This window comes from Trachypithecus francoisi, unplaced genomic scaffold (assembly GCF_009764315.1).
Source record: "Trachypithecus francoisi isolate TF-2019V2 unplaced genomic scaffold, Tfra_2.0 Lachesis_group0, whole genome shotgun sequence".
Lineage (NCBI taxonomy): Eukaryota > Metazoa > Chordata > Mammalia > Primates > Cercopithecidae > Trachypithecus > Trachypithecus francoisi.
This window is the reverse complement of record NW_022681453.1, coordinates 20,046,883-20,067,655: the sequence shown is the minus strand read 5'-3', so window position 1 is coordinate 20,067,655 and position 20,773 is coordinate 20,046,883. Positions and strand designations below refer to the sequence as shown.

The following is a 20,773-nucleotide window of genomic DNA, read 5'->3' as shown; positions in this document are numbered from 1 at the left end:
CTCTTTGGGGTGTTTACCTAGAATTGCTGGGTCATTTGCTAACTATGTTTAACTACTTTATTTTTTATTTTACTTATTTATATTTATTTGATTTATTTATTTTTTGAGTAGGAGTCTCACTCTGTTGCCCAGGCTGGAGTACAGTGGTGCGATCTCGGTTCACTGCAACCTCCTCCTCCCGGGTTCAAGCGATTCTCCTGCCTTAGCCTCCCAAATAATTGAGACGATAGGCGCCCACCACCACAGCTGGCTAATTTTTGTATTTTTAGTAGAGAGGATTTTCACCATGTTGGCCAGGCTGATCTTGAACTCCTGACCTCAGGTGATCTGCCCGCCTGGGCCCCTAAAGTGCTGGGATTACAGGCAGAGCCACTGTGCCCGGCTAACTACTTTTTTTAGTCAGGGTCTTGCTCTGTTGCTCAGGCTGGAGTGCAGTGGTGTGATCACAGCTCACTACAACCTTGAAATTCTGTGCTCAAGCAGTCCTACCACCTCACCCTGCTGAGTAGCTGGGAATACAGACACAAGCCACTATGTGTGCCTTATTCTTTAATTTCTTTGAAGGGTAAGGATCTTGCTGTGTTGCCCGGGTTGGTCTTGAACCCCTGGCTTCAAGTGATCCTTCTGCCTCAGCCTCCCAAAGTGTGGGGATTACAGGTGTGAGCCACTGCACTTGACCTATGTTTAATTTTTTGAGGAACTGCCAAACTGCTTTCTACAGTATCTGCTTTTTTTTTTAAAGATGGTTTTGTTTTTTCTGGGTGTCTTGCATTTTCATGTGATTTTTGGGATCAGCTTGTCAGTTTGTGCAAAAAAGACACCTGGGATTTTGATAGAAATTATGTGGAATGGGTAAATCAATCTGAGGAGTATTGTAGTATTGTATCTTAACAATAGTAAGTCTTCCTGTTCATGAATGTGGAATGTCTTTCAATTTTTTAAATCTTCTTTCATTTCTCTTAGTGATGTTTTGTCATCTTTACTAGACAAGTCCTGCACTTCTTTTGTTAAATTATTCCTAAGTATTTTTTTATGTATCATAAGTTAAATAGTTTTATTTTTTGGATTGTTCATTGCTAGTGTGCAGAAAGACAATTGATTTTTGTGTCTTGATTTTGTATCCTGCAACCTTGCTGAACTCATTTGTTCTTTTTGTTTTTGTTGAAGAGTTTCCACCGTTGATACATTAGTTCGAATAGTTTTTAGTGGATTCCTTAGGATTTTCTTTATATAAGGTCATGCCTTGAGCATTTTTAACCGCACCCCCCCGGCTGTTATAGGAAGAGTGCTGGCCCCGGGGAAGCCCCTTCCTCACCCAGGCTTCACACATTTGACCCTGGCTCTCCTCCAGGAGGACCCCTCGCTGGAAAGGCATTTTAAGGGCCACCGAGATGCAGTTACCTGTGTGGACTTCAGTATCAACACAAAGCAACTGGGTAAGTAGAGGCACCTTGTCTAGGTGCTAGGTTATGAGCCGAACAGGCCAAGTTTTTACCTTGGAGGTGTGGTGGTTGGGGAGCAGAGCACAAGGACTGCACAGCTTTGTCTAACCTGTGTCTTACTTCTGTGTGCCAGCTCTTTGGGCACTGGGCTTTATGAGCTCCATTTTACATGCAGAGCCTGAGGGTCAGAGAGGTTAGGGGCCTTGCTAAGGCCACACAGCTTTTGAGGGTGGGACTGGGATCTGTGTCTTTTCCAGCACACCCTAGCCACCTTTTGGGTCTGTCTTTTAGTGTGGGCCCTGAACAGTGACTCCTTTTCCTTGAAGCTTTATTGATTCTGTTGCCCACAGTAATAAGGCACACCTTTTTGTTGAAGAGCCTTGTTGGTGAGAAGGCTGTTGAGCAGAGCCGGGCACCCCCCTCACCCCCACTGCCCTTATGCTGCAGCTGAGTGTCCCCCTTCCTTGGCTGCATAAGGTTTCGTACACAACTTTTATGACTGCACTTTCCAGTTCCTGCAGAGGAGACTTGCCCCTTCCCCTCCACCAGGGAAGGTGGAGCTGGGCCAGTTGCTCCCCTTGCCTCTCCAACATCTTGGTGGAGGTTTGAAGCCCGTTAGAGCTGCGGGTCATAGCATTACCCACTGTCCTCAGCCAGTGGCTCCATGGACTCATGCCTCATGGTCTGGCACATGAAGCCGCAGTCACGCGCCTACCGCTTCGCTGGCCACAAGGATGCCATCACCTGTGTGAACTTCTCTCCTTCGGGACACCTGCTTGCTTCTGGCTCCCGAGACAAGACTGTCCGCATCTGGGTACCCAATGTGTGAGTCGTAGACTTTGAGGAGGCTTGTCAGAATTTGGGGCCTTGGTGCCAGAGCCATCCCCACCGAGGTCCCCTAGCTTGGCTCTGGACTTGTCACAGTGGGACTTCTACTCTGCTTTGGAAGAGGTGCCATCAGAGGCTGGGGCTGTAGTTGGAGCCCTCCCCTCAGGGTTGGAAGAAGAATTCTGGGCTGACCCCATCTATCCCTAAAGAAATGCCACCTGTTACTCTGTTCATGTAGGTGGAGCCTGGGGGCGGTGCTCTGTTCACATAAGAGAGGCTCTGGCTTTCCCTTGTGGAGACTGGGGTACTCGGGCTTGGCTACCTTTGGGAGGGGTGCTTGAGGAGTAGGGAGAGCTTTGATGTGCTTGTGGGCTCTCATGTCACCGTTATGGGTTTCCTCACTCTTGGATGCCTGTCCTTGTAGCAAAGGTGAGTCAACTGCGTTTCGTGCACACACAGCCACAGTGAGGAGTGTCCACTTCTGCAGTGATGGCCAGTCCTTCGTGACCGCCTCTGACGACAAGACAGTCAAAGTGTGGGCAACTCATCGTCAGAAATTCCTGTTCTCCCTGAGCCAGCACATCAACTGGGTCCGCTGTGCCAAGTGAGTATTGTTCTGTCTGGAGACCCTTGGAGGAACCCTGAGGGTTGGGGGCTGGCACAGGGGCTTCTAGGTACCAACTTGTGACCTCGGGCAAGTTATTTAGGCATTGTTTAAGCTTCCTCAGCCTTGGTTTCCTTATCTGTAAAATGGGAACAATAATAGCTCCTGCATTGTAAGTTGTTGAGAAGCTTCACAGAGCTGATGCATGGCGTGTAAGTTAGTCCGTAGTCAGCCATGATGACCCTCTGACATCTGTGTTGGCAAAGCATAAACTGGGTCAATAGGGGCCATTTATTATCAAAAACAACAATTAGGTACTTTCAGTACTATCACTACACGTTTTCTTTTTGTTTCTTAAGACAGTTCTGCAAGCTAAGTGGTATCATTTCCATTTGAGGAAATGGGGGCTCAGAACAGTAGTATCTTGTCCCAGGGCACACGGTGGGTCTGTGGCAGAGCTGGAGTTGTAAACCCAACTCTCTCTGACAGTAAGGCTTGCCTACTTTCCAATGGGGTGTTCTCAGAGGATGATTTTGCTCCAGAGCTCCCAGATAGGGGGCCCAGGCTTCTGAGGTGGGGGGCTTATCCTGGAGGCTGGCCTTCCCGCTGGCCGGGGAGCCAGTGCTGTGCAAACGGGGCCAGGTGACCCAAAGGACCTTTCAAGGCCCAAGAATTGCAGACAGATAGTCCTACTTCTAGCTTATTTGGTTCCTGTCAACAGAGCTTCCTCATGGGTCAAATATCTTTGCTTCAGAGGAAGGGTTTGGGGTGCCAGGTGACATTGGGAAACCACATGAGTCAGAAGTTGGGGACTATTGAGCTGTGTTCTTCTGGGGACCCCATACAAGTTACTGTTCTCCAGGGCACCCCCATTCCTTTGTCCTAGGAGACCCCTGATGGCTCTTAGAGGCTTTATGATTAGGGTCCTGAGATCAGGAGGGGCCAGGCCAGCCAACTGGGGTGTCGAGTCCATATTGGGCCTTTGGTGGCAGTCCCCAGGACCTCATGCCTTTTGTTGGCAGATTGCGTCTTGCTGACCCACACTTGAGTCAAATGTAGACTCGGAGGACCTGGTCCCAGAGTAATGACACTGATGGTGAGCTTTTGGCCACCTTTGTGCAAATGTTGCTGGCAGGCAGTGCCGGCTGCATGTTACCATGTGCTGTACATCAGGAACAGTGCTGGGGCTTTATGTGCATAAGGCTGCTCTGTGCTCACCCGTGAGGCAGGCACCATTTTTTTTTCTTTTCTTTTCGTTTATTTATATTTGGTTTTCCTCTAAGTCAGAAAGAACTTCTCTTTTTCCCTTTTGGTCAGAGTTTGCTGTTGGGGTGGGAGGGGGGCTGTTTGTGCACGAAGTTACATAAGAAAACAGAAACAAGAGCAACAGGAAAGAACGAAACAAGAGCAACAGGAAAGAAGTGTCACAGATTCAGGAAGAAAAAAATAAAGGAAACATTTTTATAACATTTAAAATTAAGTCATAGGCCAAGCTTGAAGGCTCATGTCTATAATCCTAGCACTTTTGGTGGATGAGGCGGGAGGATCCTTTGAGTCCAGGAGTTAGAGGACCAGCCTGGGCAACATAGTGAGACCCCCATTTCTACAAAAAAAAAAAATAACAATAAATAAAATCAGCTGGGCGTGGTGGTGCATGCCTGTAGTCGAAGCTACTTGAGAGGCTTAGGTGGGAGGATCACTTGAGCCCAGGAGGTTGAGGCTGTGGTGAGCTGAGATCACACCACTGCACTCCAGTCTGGGTGACAGAGTGATACCCTATCTAAAAAACAAAACAAAACCAAAACCAAAATTTAGTCATAGTTTCCTGAAAAGCTCTTTAGAAGGAAAAAAGAAAAATGATCAAGTGCTAAAAGTTAACTATTTTCAGAAACAAAGTATAATTTAAGATATGACCAAATAAACAGAAGTAACATTGCCTCCTAGGATGCAATGCATTTGTTTCTGAAAAGACATATTAGGGTATTCAAATTAAAAAAAAAAAAAATCACAGCAGGGCATGTGACCCTGGGTGGTTCCTGCAGGCAGATAATAGGCACTCGGGGAAGAGTGGCTGTGGAAGATGGTGTGTGGCACCCATGTCATCTGTTAGTCTGAGGTGTGACTTGTGCCCCACCCGGTTCAGGTTCTCCCCCGACGGGCGACTCATCGTGTCTGCCAGTGATGACAAGACTGTTAAGCTCTGGGACAAGAACAGCCGGGAATGCGTCCACTCGTATTGCGAGCATGGCGGGTGAGTCCCTGGATGCTGTCCTCCACTTGTGGGTGCTCAAGCACAGAGCACAGACTTGGGTCTGAGGAGGCCCAGTGGCCTTCAGTGGCTGAAGCCATGGAACCAGCAGCCTTATCACTGCTGCCCCTTGTCTGGTGCTTTTTGTGAGGTCTGGCAACCTAGCATTGTGTCTTTTCCTGTGTGGATGGTAGCTTTGTCTCCATCCCATGAATAGCAGGAGTGCTTAACCTTAAGCCACACAATTTTTTGGAGCTGTGTAATTATTTGTGCTCCCCTTTTTCTCCTTCACTTTCTGGTTCTCAGGATTACAACTTGTCTGTCTGTGAGCAATTGACACTCAGTCGCCCAAACTACGTTTTAAAGCCTCTTGGTACGTTATCCATGGTGATGGCTTTACAAAATTCTCATTGGGTTCTTGTAGCAGATGGTGACTGTTCATGTTGTGCCACATCATCAGGAGAGAGAGGTGCCCACATTTGAGTAGAGACCCCAGCTTCTGCCCTCCTTCGTTGGGCTGGGAGCCACAAGGGCTCCCTGAGAGCTGGATGTGATACCAGCCTGGGAATCACATATGGGTGTAGTGAGGGTTCTTGGCCTGTCTTCTAGAGAGGGGTGGGCCAGTGGCCCTGTAGCCCTGCTGGACCTTCCCACCTGTGCCTCAGGTGGCAGGATCTGCCCCACAGCCACCCCTGGGAAAGATACCAGTTCCAACTTTGAAAACCCCAGGGGAGGCTGGCTGACTTTTGGGTTTGAAGGTAGCTCTCTCAACTTGTATTTAAAATGGGCGGTGGGATGTGCTCTCTGGTCTGTCCACCTTAGTTTGTTGCTGGCCACTGTTCTCACCTTTTACTTCTTCTTGCTCTCCCTTGGCCACCTGGTAAACAAATGTGACAGAAAGGAGGTGTCTGGGTCAAGGGAACAGCATGGGCAGGACACAGGGATGGGAAAGCACTAAATGTTTCTGGGTCCATCCTGAACCAGGGCAGACCTATAGTGCATAGTGGCCCCTGTCTTTCCAGCTTTGTCACCTACGTGGACTTCCACCCCAGTGGAACGTGCATTGCCGCCGCCGGCATGGACAACACAGTGAAGGTGTGGGATGTGCGGACTCACCGGCTGCTGCAGCATTATCAGTGTGAGTGGTGAACAGCCTCCTGGGCCCGAGGGCAGCCCTGGTGGGACTGTGCTGGTGTTGGATGTTGTTCTGTGCTGTAGTGCTTAAATGGGTGTGAGATGGCCTTGGGCAGGAAGGTATCCTGGGTCTGTTGGGATTCCAGGGGTGGGAGTCTGTGCCCTGGCTGGCCTGGCTTGGAACCTTGGCCAGGAGATGGAGCCTGGTGCTACCTGGCTTCCACTGAGCCCTTCGATGCCCACCTCTTAAGTGGCAGAGTCTCACACATACTGCAGGGCCAGATGGGGAGTCCTCACTGCGGCTCTGGCCAGGGCTTCGCTTGAGGACCACTTCTCAAGGGCATGCCACTTGCCTTTCCTGGTGATGGAGGCTCTGCCCTCCAGGGCCAACGTGACAGCCCTTGACCTGTGGTAAAGGGAACAGGGCTGTCAGTAGAGGACAGCATTGGTGGGACCATGGCCACCTCTGGTCTTACAGTGTCCTCCACAGATGTAGAGTCGTAGGGAGGGTTGACTTAGCTAGGGGCCAGGCCCAGGATGGTAGCCCTTGGAAGGCAGAGTGGCAGGCAGTGGACATGGACTCATGCAAGGTTCCAGGTAGGAGTTGGAGGGCGAGGGCAGACTTAGTCATCCCCAGGATGAGTTAGCTGAGAGTATTGGGTAGGGAACTGGCCTGAGAGCAAGTATGAGTGGGTAGGGCCATGAGGCGCCCCAGTTCAAGGGATGGGCTCAGGGAAGGGAGCTGGTGAGGAGTCACTGGAGAAATTGGGAATTGTGCAGCTGACAAAACAGAGATGAGCGAGACTGGACCAGGGCCGAGACCAGGAAGGAAGGCAGAGCTGGAGTTGTTTGAAGAACTGTGGTCGTTAACCTGGGACTAAGCTTAAAGTTCTTGGGCTTGCTTCCATAAACCACACCTGAAATGGGAAGTACATGGCTGGACACAGGTCTGGGGCTCTGACACCACCCCCCCCCCCCACTTCACCCCCACCCCCGCCACACATACACCCTTCCTAGCTGACTCTTGCTGTTCAAGGACAGCACTTTCTTTGGGGTAATGAAGGTGAGCACACCTTTCCAGAATGGGGAGAAGATCCTAGTCTTGAAAAGCACATGGTGGAGAATGGGCTCCGCAGCCGGCTTTTAAAGCGTTCCTGGCCGTGTGATGTTGGGCAGGTCATTTGACTCTGTGGGGCCTCTGGGACGATGATGGGGCCTGTCTCACAGGAGGTGTTGGGAGGGTTAATGAGTTGTTTCATATCAAGAATTGAGAGGGTGGCTGGCACAAAATGAGGGGAAGGAGATACAACGTTAGTGATGATGACAATGACACTGTCTTGATCCTGTTTGGTCTGGTGAGGCCAACCTGGTTGGTTAAGGCCTGTAGTACCCTACAGCACCACCAGGTGGCAGGGACCAGCCACAAGAACCTGTTGCCCCGCCCCACGCCCCACACAGGAAACCCTGGGGTTTGTTACCAATGCTCTTTCAGACAGAGGCTTCTGGAATAGAAGAGCAGTGGGGCTTGCCTCCACTTGGAGCCCGTACCTCTCCCATCCCTCCTTCAGCCTTCTGCTCTGGGCCAGGCCTGAGTGAAGGGCTGGGGCTCGGGGATGGGGCACATCTATCTGCACAGCTGCCTGGGGACTGTGGGCAGGTGCAGAGGAGGGAAGACTTGGACAGGGAGAGATGGGAGTGGAAGGCGACGAGGCAGGACAGTGGTCAGGAGCACATGCTTGGGTTCCTTTCTGTAAAGGGGGTGGCAATAGGCCTTCCTCATGGCTTTGTGAGGCTCCGATGGGAAAAGCCATATAAGGATTATAACACAGGACTGGGTATGTGGTGTATGCTACATAAGTCTTGACACTGGGCGGAGAGGATCTCTAGGTGACCCTGGCAAGGTCCAGGCCCATCTCTGATGGATCAGGAGCCTGGGCCTGGTGTTCATGGGTATAACAGCAGATACCCTCTGGGAAGGGCCTCAGATGCCATCTCCAGCTCAGGGTCCCAAAGATGTGGCCTGATTGGCAGTGCCAGGACTGGCCTCATCATTTAAGGTATGAAGGGAAGATAGTGGTGTCCAGAGTCTGATGGGGTTGGGGGCTGGTGTGCCCCATGTGCCCCAGTGATGGGTAGGTGTCCGGCTGTGCCTGGTATCAAAGTGGGGGCTGGCATCAGAGTCGGAGATGGGTTGCAGAGATTGAGTAGAAGCAGAGAAGCTGACCCTGTTGGGGTGGAGGGGCCAGCTGGACCCAGGGATCCGGGATGTGAGAATGGCTGAGGTCACATTCTGAGCCCCTATAATTGAGGGGCCACAGAAGATAAAGGTCCACAAAGCAGCCAGAGTGAGAGGTATGAGCCCCATCTCCCAGCATGGGAGAGCTGAGGAGGGCAGAGGCTGGAGAGCGAAGGAGAGTGGGGTCTCGTGAAGAGGGTTGTCAGGAGGTGGAGCGATGCAGTGCAGTCGAGGAGAGTGGTGGGTACTGGGGAGAGGGAGCCGGGGTCCTGGAGGGAGCAGGCTTGGCAGAGGGCAGGGGCAGATCTCCATGATGGCAGGGTTGGGAAGGTGTGGGTGGACTCAGATGAGCCCCAGGGGCCAAGTCCTGAGTGGAGCTGAGTGTGTGGGCTGACAGGCCCTGCTGGGAGATTGCAGTCTGCTTGTGCTTCTGGCCTTGCCTCTTATGACACCCTCTCAGTGGGCCTGCAGTGTCTCATCCCTAAGCCATCCCTAGTGTAGACTGGAGGCTTAGCGGGATTTGGAGTGCCCATAAACACAGCTGGTTCCCCTTGAGCTCCCTGCTCAATGCCATGGCCAGTGGTGGGTGTTCACAGGATAGCAGACTCATCCCATAGCCTCTAGGCTGACCCTTAGGGGTGCAGTGAGCCAGGTTGATCTGAGCTCCCTGGGTAGGGGGAACATACCTCTCATCCTCTCCTGACGGGAGGACATGGCCAGGTCTGCTCTGGTCTTGGGGCTCCCCAGAAAACCTCTAGCTGAAACTAAGGGGAAACCCTTTACCCAAGTAGCTCCCCCACCCCGATAGGTGCAGTGGAATCTCTTTGTAGGCTCATTCCCCAGGAAGGGCTCCCAGTACTCTGGCAAAAGATGCCTGATCTGCTTTCTGTCCCTGATCCCTAGGAAACCCAAGGGAAACCTACGGACACAGTGTCATGCAGTGTCTCCCCTAGTGACTCTGGATGGGCAGCAGGCAATACTAGAATGGCCTTCTGGTGTTGGAGGCTGATGGGCTGTTGTGAGAGGATTTGGTTAATGATACTGCAGTGTATGGCTAGCAAGCCCCAACCTGCTTGTGTCCAGCCGTCCATGGTTGTGCTCTATGAGGGCACTTCCTGTTCCTGCTAGGGTTGGAGTTGAAGCCTGCTTGGGGTTTTGGGCTATTGGAGGCAGCTGGAGCCATTTGTCTTGCACTGGCTGACTCTCTTCCCAGACAAGGAGTTTCTTGGCTCTGGCCTATCACTGCAGAGAGCAGTTCTGATTTCTCAATTCAGCAAGGACTTGATGGACTGGTGGAACCCTTTGAATGCCAATCCCCGTGGTGATGGGTTAGCTCCATATGCTCTGAGCCCACATTAAGACTGTTCAGGCATCTGAGCAGCAGCCCCCATCCCAGAACCTGTAATGTGCTTTGTGGCTTATAGCACGTGCAGGTCCATTATCCAGTGACAGGCCTGAGTGGCCAGCAAGGTAGGTCTAGTCTCCATTTCACAGATGCAGAGCATGCAGCCCACAGTCACACAGCTGTGGGTCTGAGTCTCCAACTCAGGGCCTTTGAGTCTGGCATTCTGTTGACCGTCTCACGCTGCGCTCCTTGCACTTCGGTGACTCTAGTCATTTACCCCCCAGGCTCCTTGGGAGAGGTGGTCTCTTTGGCTGGCTGTCAGCAGGGCTAAGAACTCATAGAGTCCCAGGCTCTGTGTCCATTGGTCTTTAGTGCACCCCTGCATCCCTGCCTGGCCTCATACATGGTCATGGAGGGTTTTGTCTTTTTTTTTTTTTTCTTTCAGAGATGGGGTTGGGGTTGGGGTCTCACTGTATTGCCCAGGCTGGTCTTGAACTCCTGAGCTCAAGCAATCCTCCTACCTCGGTCTCCCAAACTGCTGGGCTTACAGGCGTGAGTCACCGTGCCCGGCCGGAGGATTTTAAGTAGTTGCAGCTAGCAGGGCAGGGCTGTACCCTGTACTTGGTGTTTTGAGACTAAAAGGGTTGATTGGGGTACAGTGGTGCTGTCCCACTTGATCTAGCCAACCTACTCTCCCACCGTCCTGAAGTGAGCATTTACACGGCATTTACAAAGAGGAGTGTTTTGGGTGTCCTTTGCTGCAGGTATCAGAGAACCTTTGTGGCATGAATCCAAAGCCTCTTGTCGACCCAGAGCCACCGTGTCACTAGTAACACCAGTTGCACATCGCAAGAGACCACCCTGGGGAAAATGAGTGGTCCTTTTGTGGAAGGATGTTGGGGTGGGGCTTGGCCCTGGCATGATCTCCTCCAGAGAGGTACCTCCTGCTTGGGCACCCAGGCTTTCTCTGGGCCCTTGGCTGGTTTGGAGAACGTCAGGTAGTGGGCCTAGATTTGCCCAGGCCTCTACATGCAGAGCAGCGTGGAGTGGGTGTACTCAGGTCTCTGCTTAGGCCACCTGCTGCCCACAAGCTGTGACTAGTTCTTGGTATTTGGGAGCAGGGACTGTGGTGGCCTCATCCCTGGGCCCCTGAGGATCTGCAGAAGTTTGATGTTGGTGTATCTCTGATCTGGAGTCAGGGTTCTCTCTTTGGGGTGCAGATGGGATAAGAGCCACAAGCTCACAGCTGACATCCAGGTGGCAGTGTGTGTCATCACTGATATCTGCCATGGAGCCAACAAGAGGCCTGCGGCCTTGGACTTGACAAAAAGTGGATCATTCTCAGACATTTGGCGCTGAAGGCATCATGACCGAAGGCTCATGCCCTCATGGGGCAGCCTAGCCTTCATGGTAGACTCTCGTGCAGGGGTGGTTCTTACGATGACGCCTCCATAGACTACCCACTCTCCACCACCTCCACAGAGGCAGGAGGAGTGAGAGTGGAGGCTGGCGTGGCCAGTGGATGAGGCAGGAGAGCAAGTGGGGAAAGGTGGGGTGGGTCCTGGTGTCTGGGGCATCCCCCAAAGCCTGGTTTGCCAGGCCAGCCCCTCTTCTGGAGTAAATGGTTCTAGGTGTTTCTACCCAGGCTTGGGTATTCCTGACATTTATGTGGAGCGGGGCTTCTGTTGCCCTTCCTCTGGGAGAGATTCTTTCCCTTGGATGGGCTTGACCAGGTGGGGGCCCCTGATGTGGCATCCATACATTGACCCTGCCACCTTGGTGGTGCTGGGAAGCCCAGAGCTCCCTGAGCATGCCCTCCCTTCTGCACCGTCCTGCCACCGGCTGTTCCTCTGCCAGCTTCTGGTCAAGGAGGTGTGGGGGTGGCCTTCATCCCAGTGCAGACTTTGTGGTGGGGGCGGTCTCTGAAATCTGCCTCCAAGAGCTGGCTTCAGAGACCCCACTGGTCCCTCTCCAGGCTGCCTCCTGGAGATCCTGGCGCTTGGAGGGTGTTGTTCAGATATAAATATCATGTTACGTAAAACCTTGGCTGTCTCCCCCTAAGTGTGCCTGGTAACATGTATCCAGACTCCCCGGCACATCAGCACATCAGCTGGGCTGGCATCTGAGGGACTGGGTGTACCCTGTGGGCCTTGTTGAGGGCCGTTTCATGTTGGGTGTGTTTACCAACCCAGTAGTTCTTGTAGCCTCTCAGTGCTAAGACGATGGTTGGTTATGTTGGTGGCAATTCTGACTTAGCAGGGTCATGATTATTTTAGCCCCACTGGTTTTCCTCATCGGGCCTGTGGTAATGGGAAGAAAGATACTGGGGTTTTCCTCAGAAGCCACCCTAGGAGGCTGTGATGCAGCTGATCCATGCATTGGCTGTGGAGTTGCTCTGTCCCCATGTAGACTGCCCAGGTCTGCCCCCAGCTTCACCTAGAATATGCTCTTGGCCTTGAGGGAGGGTTGTGTAACCTGCTGGAGCTTCTGGATACCCAACTTAAGCACCTGCTCACCAGCCACTTTCTGAGTCCTGCTCAGTGCCAGGCACTAAGTGGGGAGCCAGGGACTCAACACCGCCCCTGCCTGATGGAGTTTATGGTCTCATGGGAGATCCAGATGTGAGTCAGATAGTTGCATGTAAATGTGAAGAGTGAACTGATGGGAGGCTTATGGTGTTTTGGAAGGACAAATGAAGGGGGTTGCCCTAATTGGGAGGCCAGGGGAGGCTTCCTGGAGGAGGTAGCTTCCAGTACTAAGCTTTAAGATCAGGGAAAGGGGAGGGCAAGCGTCTCCCAGGCCCATTGGAAACAAGGAGTAAAAAAGTTCTGTGACTGGGGGAATTGACAGAGCTGGGGTGGCCGGATCTTGGAGAGTGACGGACACCAGAAAAGATGGTGGGGTTAGGCTGGGATAATAGGGAAAAGAGAGTCATGGACAGGGCCAAGCTGTTGAGTAGGTGAAGTGGCAGGACCTGGGGTTGCATGGAACGCAGGGGGCAAAGGGGAGGAACATCCATGTTGGCATTGGATAGCTCACTCTGCAAACGCCTCATGTGCTTAACTTAGTAGCATCCCCACAGCACCCCTTACACATGGGTGCTCTGGTACAGATGGAGAAACTGAGGCTCAGTGTAGTCAAGATGCTTGCTCAGGATGGATGTGGTGGTTCATGGCTGTAATCTGAGCACTTTGGGAGGCCGAGGCAGGCGGATCACCTGAGGTCAGGAGTTTGAGACCAACCTGGCTAACATGGTGAAACCCCATCTCTACTAAAAATACAAAAATCAGCTGGACATAGTGGCACACCTGTAGTCTCAGCTACTCAGGAGGCTGAGGCAGGAGAATCTCTTGAACCCAGGAGATGGAGGCTGCAGTGAGCTGAGATCGTACCACTGCACTCCAGCCTGGGCGACAGAGTGAGACTCTGTCTCTCAAAAAAGGTCATGGGGTGAGCCGAGGCAGGAGGCTTGGGGTCTGAACGTAGTCCTGACTGGTTCCTAAGAGTGTCTTAGTTTTCTGCTCTTCTGCCCCCACACACGTCCTCCCTGTATGGCAGTGGCATTGTATTGACATTTCAAGGGTTTTATTTTCCATTTGGTTTCTTTAAAGAAAGAGTATATCAGATAGACCAAAGGCTATGTTTGTATGTTTGAGTGCTCTATTCTGCTCCAGCTTGACTGCTTGCTGTGGGAGAGGATGGAGGAATCGTCTGCTGCCTCTGGTTTTTGCATCCGTTTCTGTCTTCCTGTCTTCTACTGCCTGCCCTTGGCTCTGAGTGGGCCTTTTCCTGTTCTTTGATTGTGCCCCTCTCCTGGGAAATCCTTGTTGGGTTCCCCACAGCTCTTTTGAGCAATGACCATCCTGAACCAGCCCCATCAGGGCTGTGCTGAGCCTCAGTTGGCCCTGATTGCCTGTCCTGGGCTTCAGCTGTGTTCCCTGTGCCTCCCAGCCAGCACCTGACTGATGTCCTTCCCCTAGTGCACAGTGCTGCAGTGAACGGGCTCTCTTTCCACCCGTCGGGAAACTACCTGATCACGGCCTCCAGTGACTCGACCCTGAAGATCCTGGACCTGATGGAGGGCCGGCTGCTCTACACGCTCCACGGGCATCAGGTGAGAGGTGTCCGCCGGGTGCTGAGTGGTGTGGAGTGGTAGTACCCTCACAGTCTGGGCAGTGGGCAAGATGCAGAAACAGGCTTGTCACCCACATGGCCTGCAGGGAGATGGATGGAGGCCTTTGCCTGTGACCTGGACAGATTACTGGGCCTGGGACTGGTGCAGCTGAGAAAGGTATATAAGAGTTGAATTGAGCAGGGGTTGGGGGCTGCATCTGGGCATGGTTAGCAAGCTGCCCCCTAGGGGCCTGAATGGAATCTATCCCCTAATGGCCTCAGCTATCCCTTGGTCCAGAGGTTGAGTTGAGCCTTGAAACCCATGCTCTGAGTTGACATTGGGGTTTTCTGGAGGCCCTCGGACTGGCAGACGTCAATGTGTCTGGAGACCGAGGCAACCTCAGGTGTCTTGTAGAGGCTGAACCGAAGAAGGGAAATCCTCTTTATGTTTGTTGTTTGAGAATTCCTGGAATGGAATCAAGGAAGCAGAGGCCTCCTTTCTGAATGAGCTTCAAAGCAGCCAGTTCCCTGGTCTCCCTGGGTGGGCTGGGCCCCTGGGGGCCGGCTGTGGGGAGTAGGCCACATGCAGTTCTCCCCAGGAGCTGGCCTGGGTCCAGGCCTTTCACATCTAATACTCCGACTAGGAAGTAGTGTCTGAGCCGTCCTGACCAGAGCAGTTGTCAGAATGTCTCCTGTTGGGGTGTAGTCACCATGCCCACTTGGGATGGGAGGTCTGGAGTCCATTGAATTCAAGTTTGTCCCTAATCTGCCTGCCAGGCTGAGGGAGGCCCTGGGGGTGCTTATGTGTCTTGGACCATCAGGTGTGAGGTGTCTAGCCTGGTGCTTTCTGAGCTGTTGTTTGTGTTTCCACTGCCATCTGAGTTAGGGCACCTGGGGGCCATTTGACTATGGCTAGGGGATGGGGACATAGGCCTTTTCTTCTGGTTTATCAGGGCCTGGAGGCTGCTTGCTGCCCCCAGCCTTGTTGTGACCCCTTGCCTTCCCTGTCAGAGACATATCTAGTGCACAGGACTAGTGGGCCTGTTCTCCCTAGGCCAAGACGTCCAGAGCGGGTGGCTGCTGGCCCTGGTGTAAGCCTGTTCACGAGCCAAGCCCCTGGACAAGCCAATTATTCAGATTCATGTGTTACTGTTTGGGAACCTTTGCCCAGGAGGGCATTTGCAAATCATGTGAATGCTGCTACCATTCCTGCTCCCCTTAAAAAAAAACAAAAAACAAAAAACAACTCAGAAACAGTTTGAAACAGATGCCTATCAAGTGATCACTTCTTTTTGTGAGTGTTCTTTAAATAGCTAACTCACGCTTAGCCTGAGAACACTTGAATGTGGGATCTAAAATCTAAAATGTCATTTCCGGTGTTCTGGCATCTCATCCGGCACGTAAACGAAAGCTATCAACATTGTTCTCTCTGGGAAGTGAAGCAAGGACCATGGCGCATTCCCTTGTGTGGTCACTTGTCTGCTTTTAAACCTAGAGATACGGGAACCTGGCCGAGGGACAGCTGATGGTTTGGGGTGTGGATAAGACTGGGTCATTTCTTCTTCAGGGCACCAGGCTCACAATGCCCAGAGGAAAGGAGAAGACGAGAAACAAACCAACCTCTGTTCATTTTGCCATCTGTCTGTCTGTTCATTCATCATCGGCTCTCTAGCTCACGGGTCTGGGCACCAGGGAGAGGAAATGGATGTTATAGCTCTACTTCCTGGGCTTCCTGGCCTGGGCAGAGGGGGACTCCACAGGGAGGCTGACAGAGCTGAAGGCAGCATGAGACGAGTTAGGCTGGCTAAGAGGTAGGCTGAATCTTAGGAAGTACTTGGAGGGCAGGTGAAGGTGGGTAGGCCCTGCCCATCTCCCAGGGTACAGCTGAGATGAAGGTGGGAGTCAGGGTATGAGCCTCGAATTATTTTCTGCTCCTAGCCCCCTAAACTCCCTATCAAATACAGGAACTCAGGATTGATTTACCACAAGTTTTAGGGGCTCTTCGTCTTGGGATACCGATGACACCCAGCCCCTCTGTGGGGCACTCCAGGTATCCAGGTGTAGGAACCCCTGGGCCTGGCTTGCTCAGGGTTCTGCAAACTGATTCCAGAAGACAAATTGCCCAGGGTCACCCTGACTCTGCCCCTACCTCTGCACTTGCTTTAATCCTTGCTCCTTTCTAGAGGCTGATTCTCTCCCATCCCTCCTTTTTAAGACCCATGGTCAGACCAACCATGCGCTGCAACTGGTGGTGGCAACTCAGTACTGGCCTGGGTTGAAAGGTCCCGCTGCGGACAAACCTGGCCCGATTCCTGTGCCCCTCCCACCTGCAGTGTGGGTTGCTGCCTTGAGAGGGCTTTCTTTTGGGGTCCTTACTAATGATGTACAGCAGCATGATTGAAGAGCCAGGCTGAGGGCTGAGGTAGGGGTGTGAGTGTGTGAGCACGTATGAGGCAGGGATGCCCAAGAGAAGGCCTTATTTACTTCCAGCAAAGACCAGCTCACCTCCATACCACAGCCTGGCACCCCTGGGACCCAGGTCTGCCAGGGTTTGCTATGGCTCCTTGTCATGCTTAGCTCTGCCCCTGGGTTTGGAGTGATTCAGAGTCAGCTAATGGGCCAGGTGCGGTAGCTCACTCCTGTCATCCCAGCACTTTGAGGGGAGGCTGAGGTGGGAGGATTGCTTGAGCCTGGGAAGCTGGGGCTGCAGTGATGTGTGATTGTGCCACTGTACTCCAGCCTGGGTAACAAAGCAAGACACTGTCTCAAAACAGAAAACCCTCCAAAACACAGAGTCAGCTAATGGTGGCTTCCTAAGGGAGCATAGTGCAATTGAGCAGCCTTAATTTGGGCATTTGGTTGAGATACGGGGTCCACTGACTGTACAGAATACCTAGTGCTTATGGAGATCTGTGGCTAGGATCAGAGGCGGCTTTGCTCCAGCTAGGGGTAGAAATCCGTAGGGGCTGGGCCTGTGTTGTCACCCAGCTGGTTCCAAGGATGTTCATGACTGTTGAGGGCCTGGCTGGGGGGCCACATCACAGGGGCCTGCTGACAAAGGGGCTGGGTTCCGCCTGGGCACTCTGCAGCAGGTGTAGAGTCCTCATGGGCTCCCACTCACCCAGACCTTCCAGGAAGATGTGCAGCTGGGTCTTTGGTGACTGCATCTTCCACATTCTGTTCCGGGAGGTGGCAATGTGGTGGGGTCCTGGTGGCCAAGGGCTTGATGGAGTGCAGCTGCTATGGGCCACTTCCTGAATTGTGTGGCTGAGCAGCCCGGGGCTCCTGAGTGGGTCTCGGGTGCCCGAGGCTTCTGTCCTATGGATAAGGAAGATGGCAGGTTGGAAAGCATTTGTTTTGTTTTGTTTTGAGTCCAGGTGGTGAAAATGAGAGCTGTCTGGATTAGTAGGGGGTCTTGTGACTCCTAGTGTGCCAGAGCTGGGACAAGTACCTGCATCTATGCAATTTCTATCACATGTACATTTGACTTTTAAAATTCCATTTGTAATTTCACTCTTTTTCATTCATTCATTCATTCTTTCTGAGACAGAGTCTTGCCCTGTTGCCCAGGCTGGAATGCAGTGGTGCAATCTCGGCTCACTACAACCTCTGCCTCCCGGGTTCAAGTGATTCTCCTGCTTGAGGCTGAGGCCTCCCGAGTAGCTGGGATTACACAGGCACCCGCCACCACACCCGGCTAATTTTTGTATTTTTAGTAGAGATGGGGTTTCATCATGTTGGTCAGGCTGGTTTCAAACTCCTGATCTCAGGTGATCCACCTGCCTCGGCCTTCCAAAGTGCTGGGATTATAGGCCTGAGCCACTGCATCCGGCCTTCTCGTTCTTATTTACTTATTTATTTTTATTGGGGTAACGTATATGTGTATAATTCACCATCTTTACCATTTTTAAGTGTACAGTTCAGTGGTAATAAATATATTTATATTCTCTTTTTTGCACCCCTTCATTCCCTGGCTCCCCTTCCCCATCCCAGCCCTGGTAACCACCAGTCTAATCTGTCTTCATGAGATCCACATAAATCCCACAGATGTCACTCTTGTGTTTAGCTCACAGGTCTGGGTAGGGAACCAGCAGGCTTATGTTGGCTTGTGTCCCCATCTCGCTGCTACATGACCCCATTCTGATCCAGCAGAAGGGAACCCCATGAAACTTTGGTTTGGACGCAGCGGACCTGCTGTGTCCTCAGAGTTGGCTTGGGAGAGCTGCGGGAGAGAGGGCCACTGAGTCTTAGGGCCAGTGGGGCAGCAACTCCCTTGTGCTTCCATTTCTGCATCTGAGAAGTGGACAGTGTAGGCTGGGGGTGAGCAGCAGTGAGGTCAGCCACAGGGAGCTGCTGTGGGATGAGGTAGACCTTGACCCGAGCATGGGGGCTCTGCAGGTGCCAGGAGAAGGGCCCCAGCAAGCCCTCTGGGGAAACTGTGGGGGAAGTTCGGGATAGAGAAAGGAGGGTCAGGGTGCAGTGCTGTTGGGCTGCAACTCTGTTGTCTGAGTTGAGGCCAGATTCACCCCAATGTACCTTTCAGTTGTCTCCTAAGGTACAGAGAGCGCCAGGACAGAGGAACTTGCCAAGTACCAGCTAAGATGAGGATCACCCTGTGTAGTCCTGGGTCTCCTGGGCTGGACCTGTGTGCTGGTGTTGAGGGCAGCTCATCAGCCAGGCGTCAGCGTGCAGGTGGTTTGGTGGCTCTCTAGCACATGAGTGGCACACATCGGCCCATTTGAGAGGCCTTTGGTTTGGGCAGGCTCACTTTGTGAGAGTAAGGGGTTGTCTTAGTCTGTTCTGTGCTATTGTAGTAAAATACCTGAGACTGGGTAACTTATCAAGAACAGAAAGTTATTTCTCAGTTCCAGATGCTGGAAGTCCCAGATCAAGGTACTAGCGTTGGGGAAGGCTGCTCTCTGCTTCCAAGATGGGACTTGAATGCTACATCATCTGAGGGGAGTAACACTGTCCTCACATGGAGAAGGTGGAAGGGCGGAAAGGGCCAAACTCCCTTTGTCAAGCCCTTTCGTAAGTGCACCTAATCCCCTTCATGAGGGCGGAGCCCGTGTGTCTCAGTCACTTCCCAAAGGCCACACCTCCCAACGCTGTTACCTCGGGGATTCACTTTCTTTCTTTCTTTCCTTCTTTCCTTCTTTCCTTCCTTTCTTCCTTTCTTCCTTTCTTCCTTTCTTCCTTTCTTCCTTCCTTCCTTCCTTCCTTCCTTCCTTCCTCCTTCCTTCCTTCCTTTTCTTTCCTTTCTTTCTTTTCTTTATTTCTTTTTTTTCTGAGACGGAGTCTCACTCTGTTGCCCAGGCTGGAGTGCAGTGGTGCGATCTTGGCTCTTGGCTCACTGCAACCTCCGTCTCCCGGGTTCAAGCGATCCTTCCACCTCAGCCTCCCGAGTAGCTGGGATTACACGCACACGCCACCACACCCAGCTAATTTTTTGCATTTTTATAGAGACAGGGTTTCACCATGTTGGCCAGGCTGGTCTTGAACTCCTGACCTCAAGTGATCCACCTTCCTCGGTCTCCCAAAGTGCTGGTATTACAGGCATGAGCTACCACGCCTGGCTGGGGATTCAATTTCAATATCAATTTTGGTGGGGACAAAAACATTCACACCGTAGCAGGGGTGGATGTTGGTTACAAGTTTATTGTGGCCCTGAAGAATTCGGGTGCTTTTCTCCTGCAGTCCTGGCTTGGGGACTCGGATTGACAAAGGGCCCTCTGCCTCTCAAATCTGCCCACCCTGAGAGGAGAGTGGACAGATGGGGGAGGTGCTGCCTGCAGGGTATGGTGCATTGCCCTCCTTCCGCATCCTTTGCCCTGGGAACACTAGAGCCTGCATAGTCACCTTTGCAAACATCTTTGATTGAGGCCAAGTGCTGGGATGTGTTCAGCTGGGGAGGTTACACAGCCTTGTCTGGTGGGGATGATACTTAGCTTTCTCAGGAAAACCCCAGTATTTTTAGGAACAAACAGTTTGTACCCACCCATTTCCGGTTTTGAAAAACTGTGGGTCCTCTCCCATCTTGTTCATCTGAAACAGCCTGAGCTTCAGGAGGGGAGGAATGGGCTTGGGCATGGGGTCAGATGATTCCAGTGTTGCCTCTTTTTCTGTGACATTGGGCAAGACCTTGACTTTGTTGAGCCTCTTTTCTTATCTGTGAGACTGGCATCCCATTGTCTGCCTCATGGTAGGAGAGGATATGTCTAAATTTCCCAGCACCAGACACAGTAGGTCCTCATAGATGTTCATCACTTTCCACTTGAGCTCATGGAAAATGACACACTGCCATTTTAGGTGAGAGCTCTTTAAAAGGGCATTTGAAGTTTCTGTTGTGGACACGGTCCTGGTGATGCTGAGTGGGTGGGCAGTCTGTTTATCAGGAAAACAGGTCTGTGGGGATGTCTGGTGCCTTAGCTGCCCCATTCCCGGCGTGGGGCTGTGGCCTCTGCCCCGGGGCTGGAGGCAAGCGTGTTTCCTCTCCTGCGCATCTTCAGAATCTCTCATGGGTTCACCTGGCTTTTACTTTTGCTTAGGGTTGTTGTCTCCCCAGAACATTTTGCTTTGACTTCTTTCATCACACAGCTCCTGGAATCTGTCCCCTGGTGGTGGGCTGGGGAGACTCCCCGACCCAGATTCAGTGTCCCCACCAGCTGCCCTCATGGGTTTGCTTTGCCGAGTGCCTTGGTGTACATGTCCATGTGCACTGCCCTTTGTCAGGCCTGTCCTTCCAGTCATCTCGAGGGCCTGACTCCTGGAGGATGGCTGGTGGATCAGGAAACCCGCGTGGTGGCACTGGTGCCAGTGCCCT

The 20,773-nt window shown here is 52.3% G+C and overlaps 1 protein-coding gene across 11 annotated transcripts in view; it reads left to right on the top strand.

The window, feature by feature from the left end:
• The window catches only part of POC1A (POC1 centriolar protein A), an 81,861-nt gene that overhangs the window by 2,350 nt on the left and 58,738 nt on the right, over positions 1 to 20,773 (top strand). For 8 of the 11 annotated variants that reach the window (XM_033209452.1, XM_033209441.1, XM_033209523.1 and 5 more), the window contains exons 2-7: positions 1,352 to 1,436; positions 2,096 to 2,267; positions 2,695 to 2,874; positions 5,018 to 5,125; positions 6,145 to 6,260; positions 13,818 to 13,951. In XM_033209452.1, coding sequence (XP_033065343.1) covers positions 1,352 to 1,436; positions 2,096 to 2,267; positions 2,695 to 2,874; positions 5,018 to 5,125; positions 6,145 to 6,260; positions 13,818 to 13,951 — 795 coding nt within the window. Of the gene's footprint in view, positions 1 to 1,280; positions 1,437 to 2,095; positions 2,268 to 2,694; positions 2,875 to 5,017; positions 5,126 to 6,144; positions 6,261 to 13,817; positions 13,952 to 20,773 lie in introns of those variants that run through there. The other 3 variants (XM_033209469.1, XM_033209501.1, XM_033209488.1) reach the window with 2 other exon arrangements.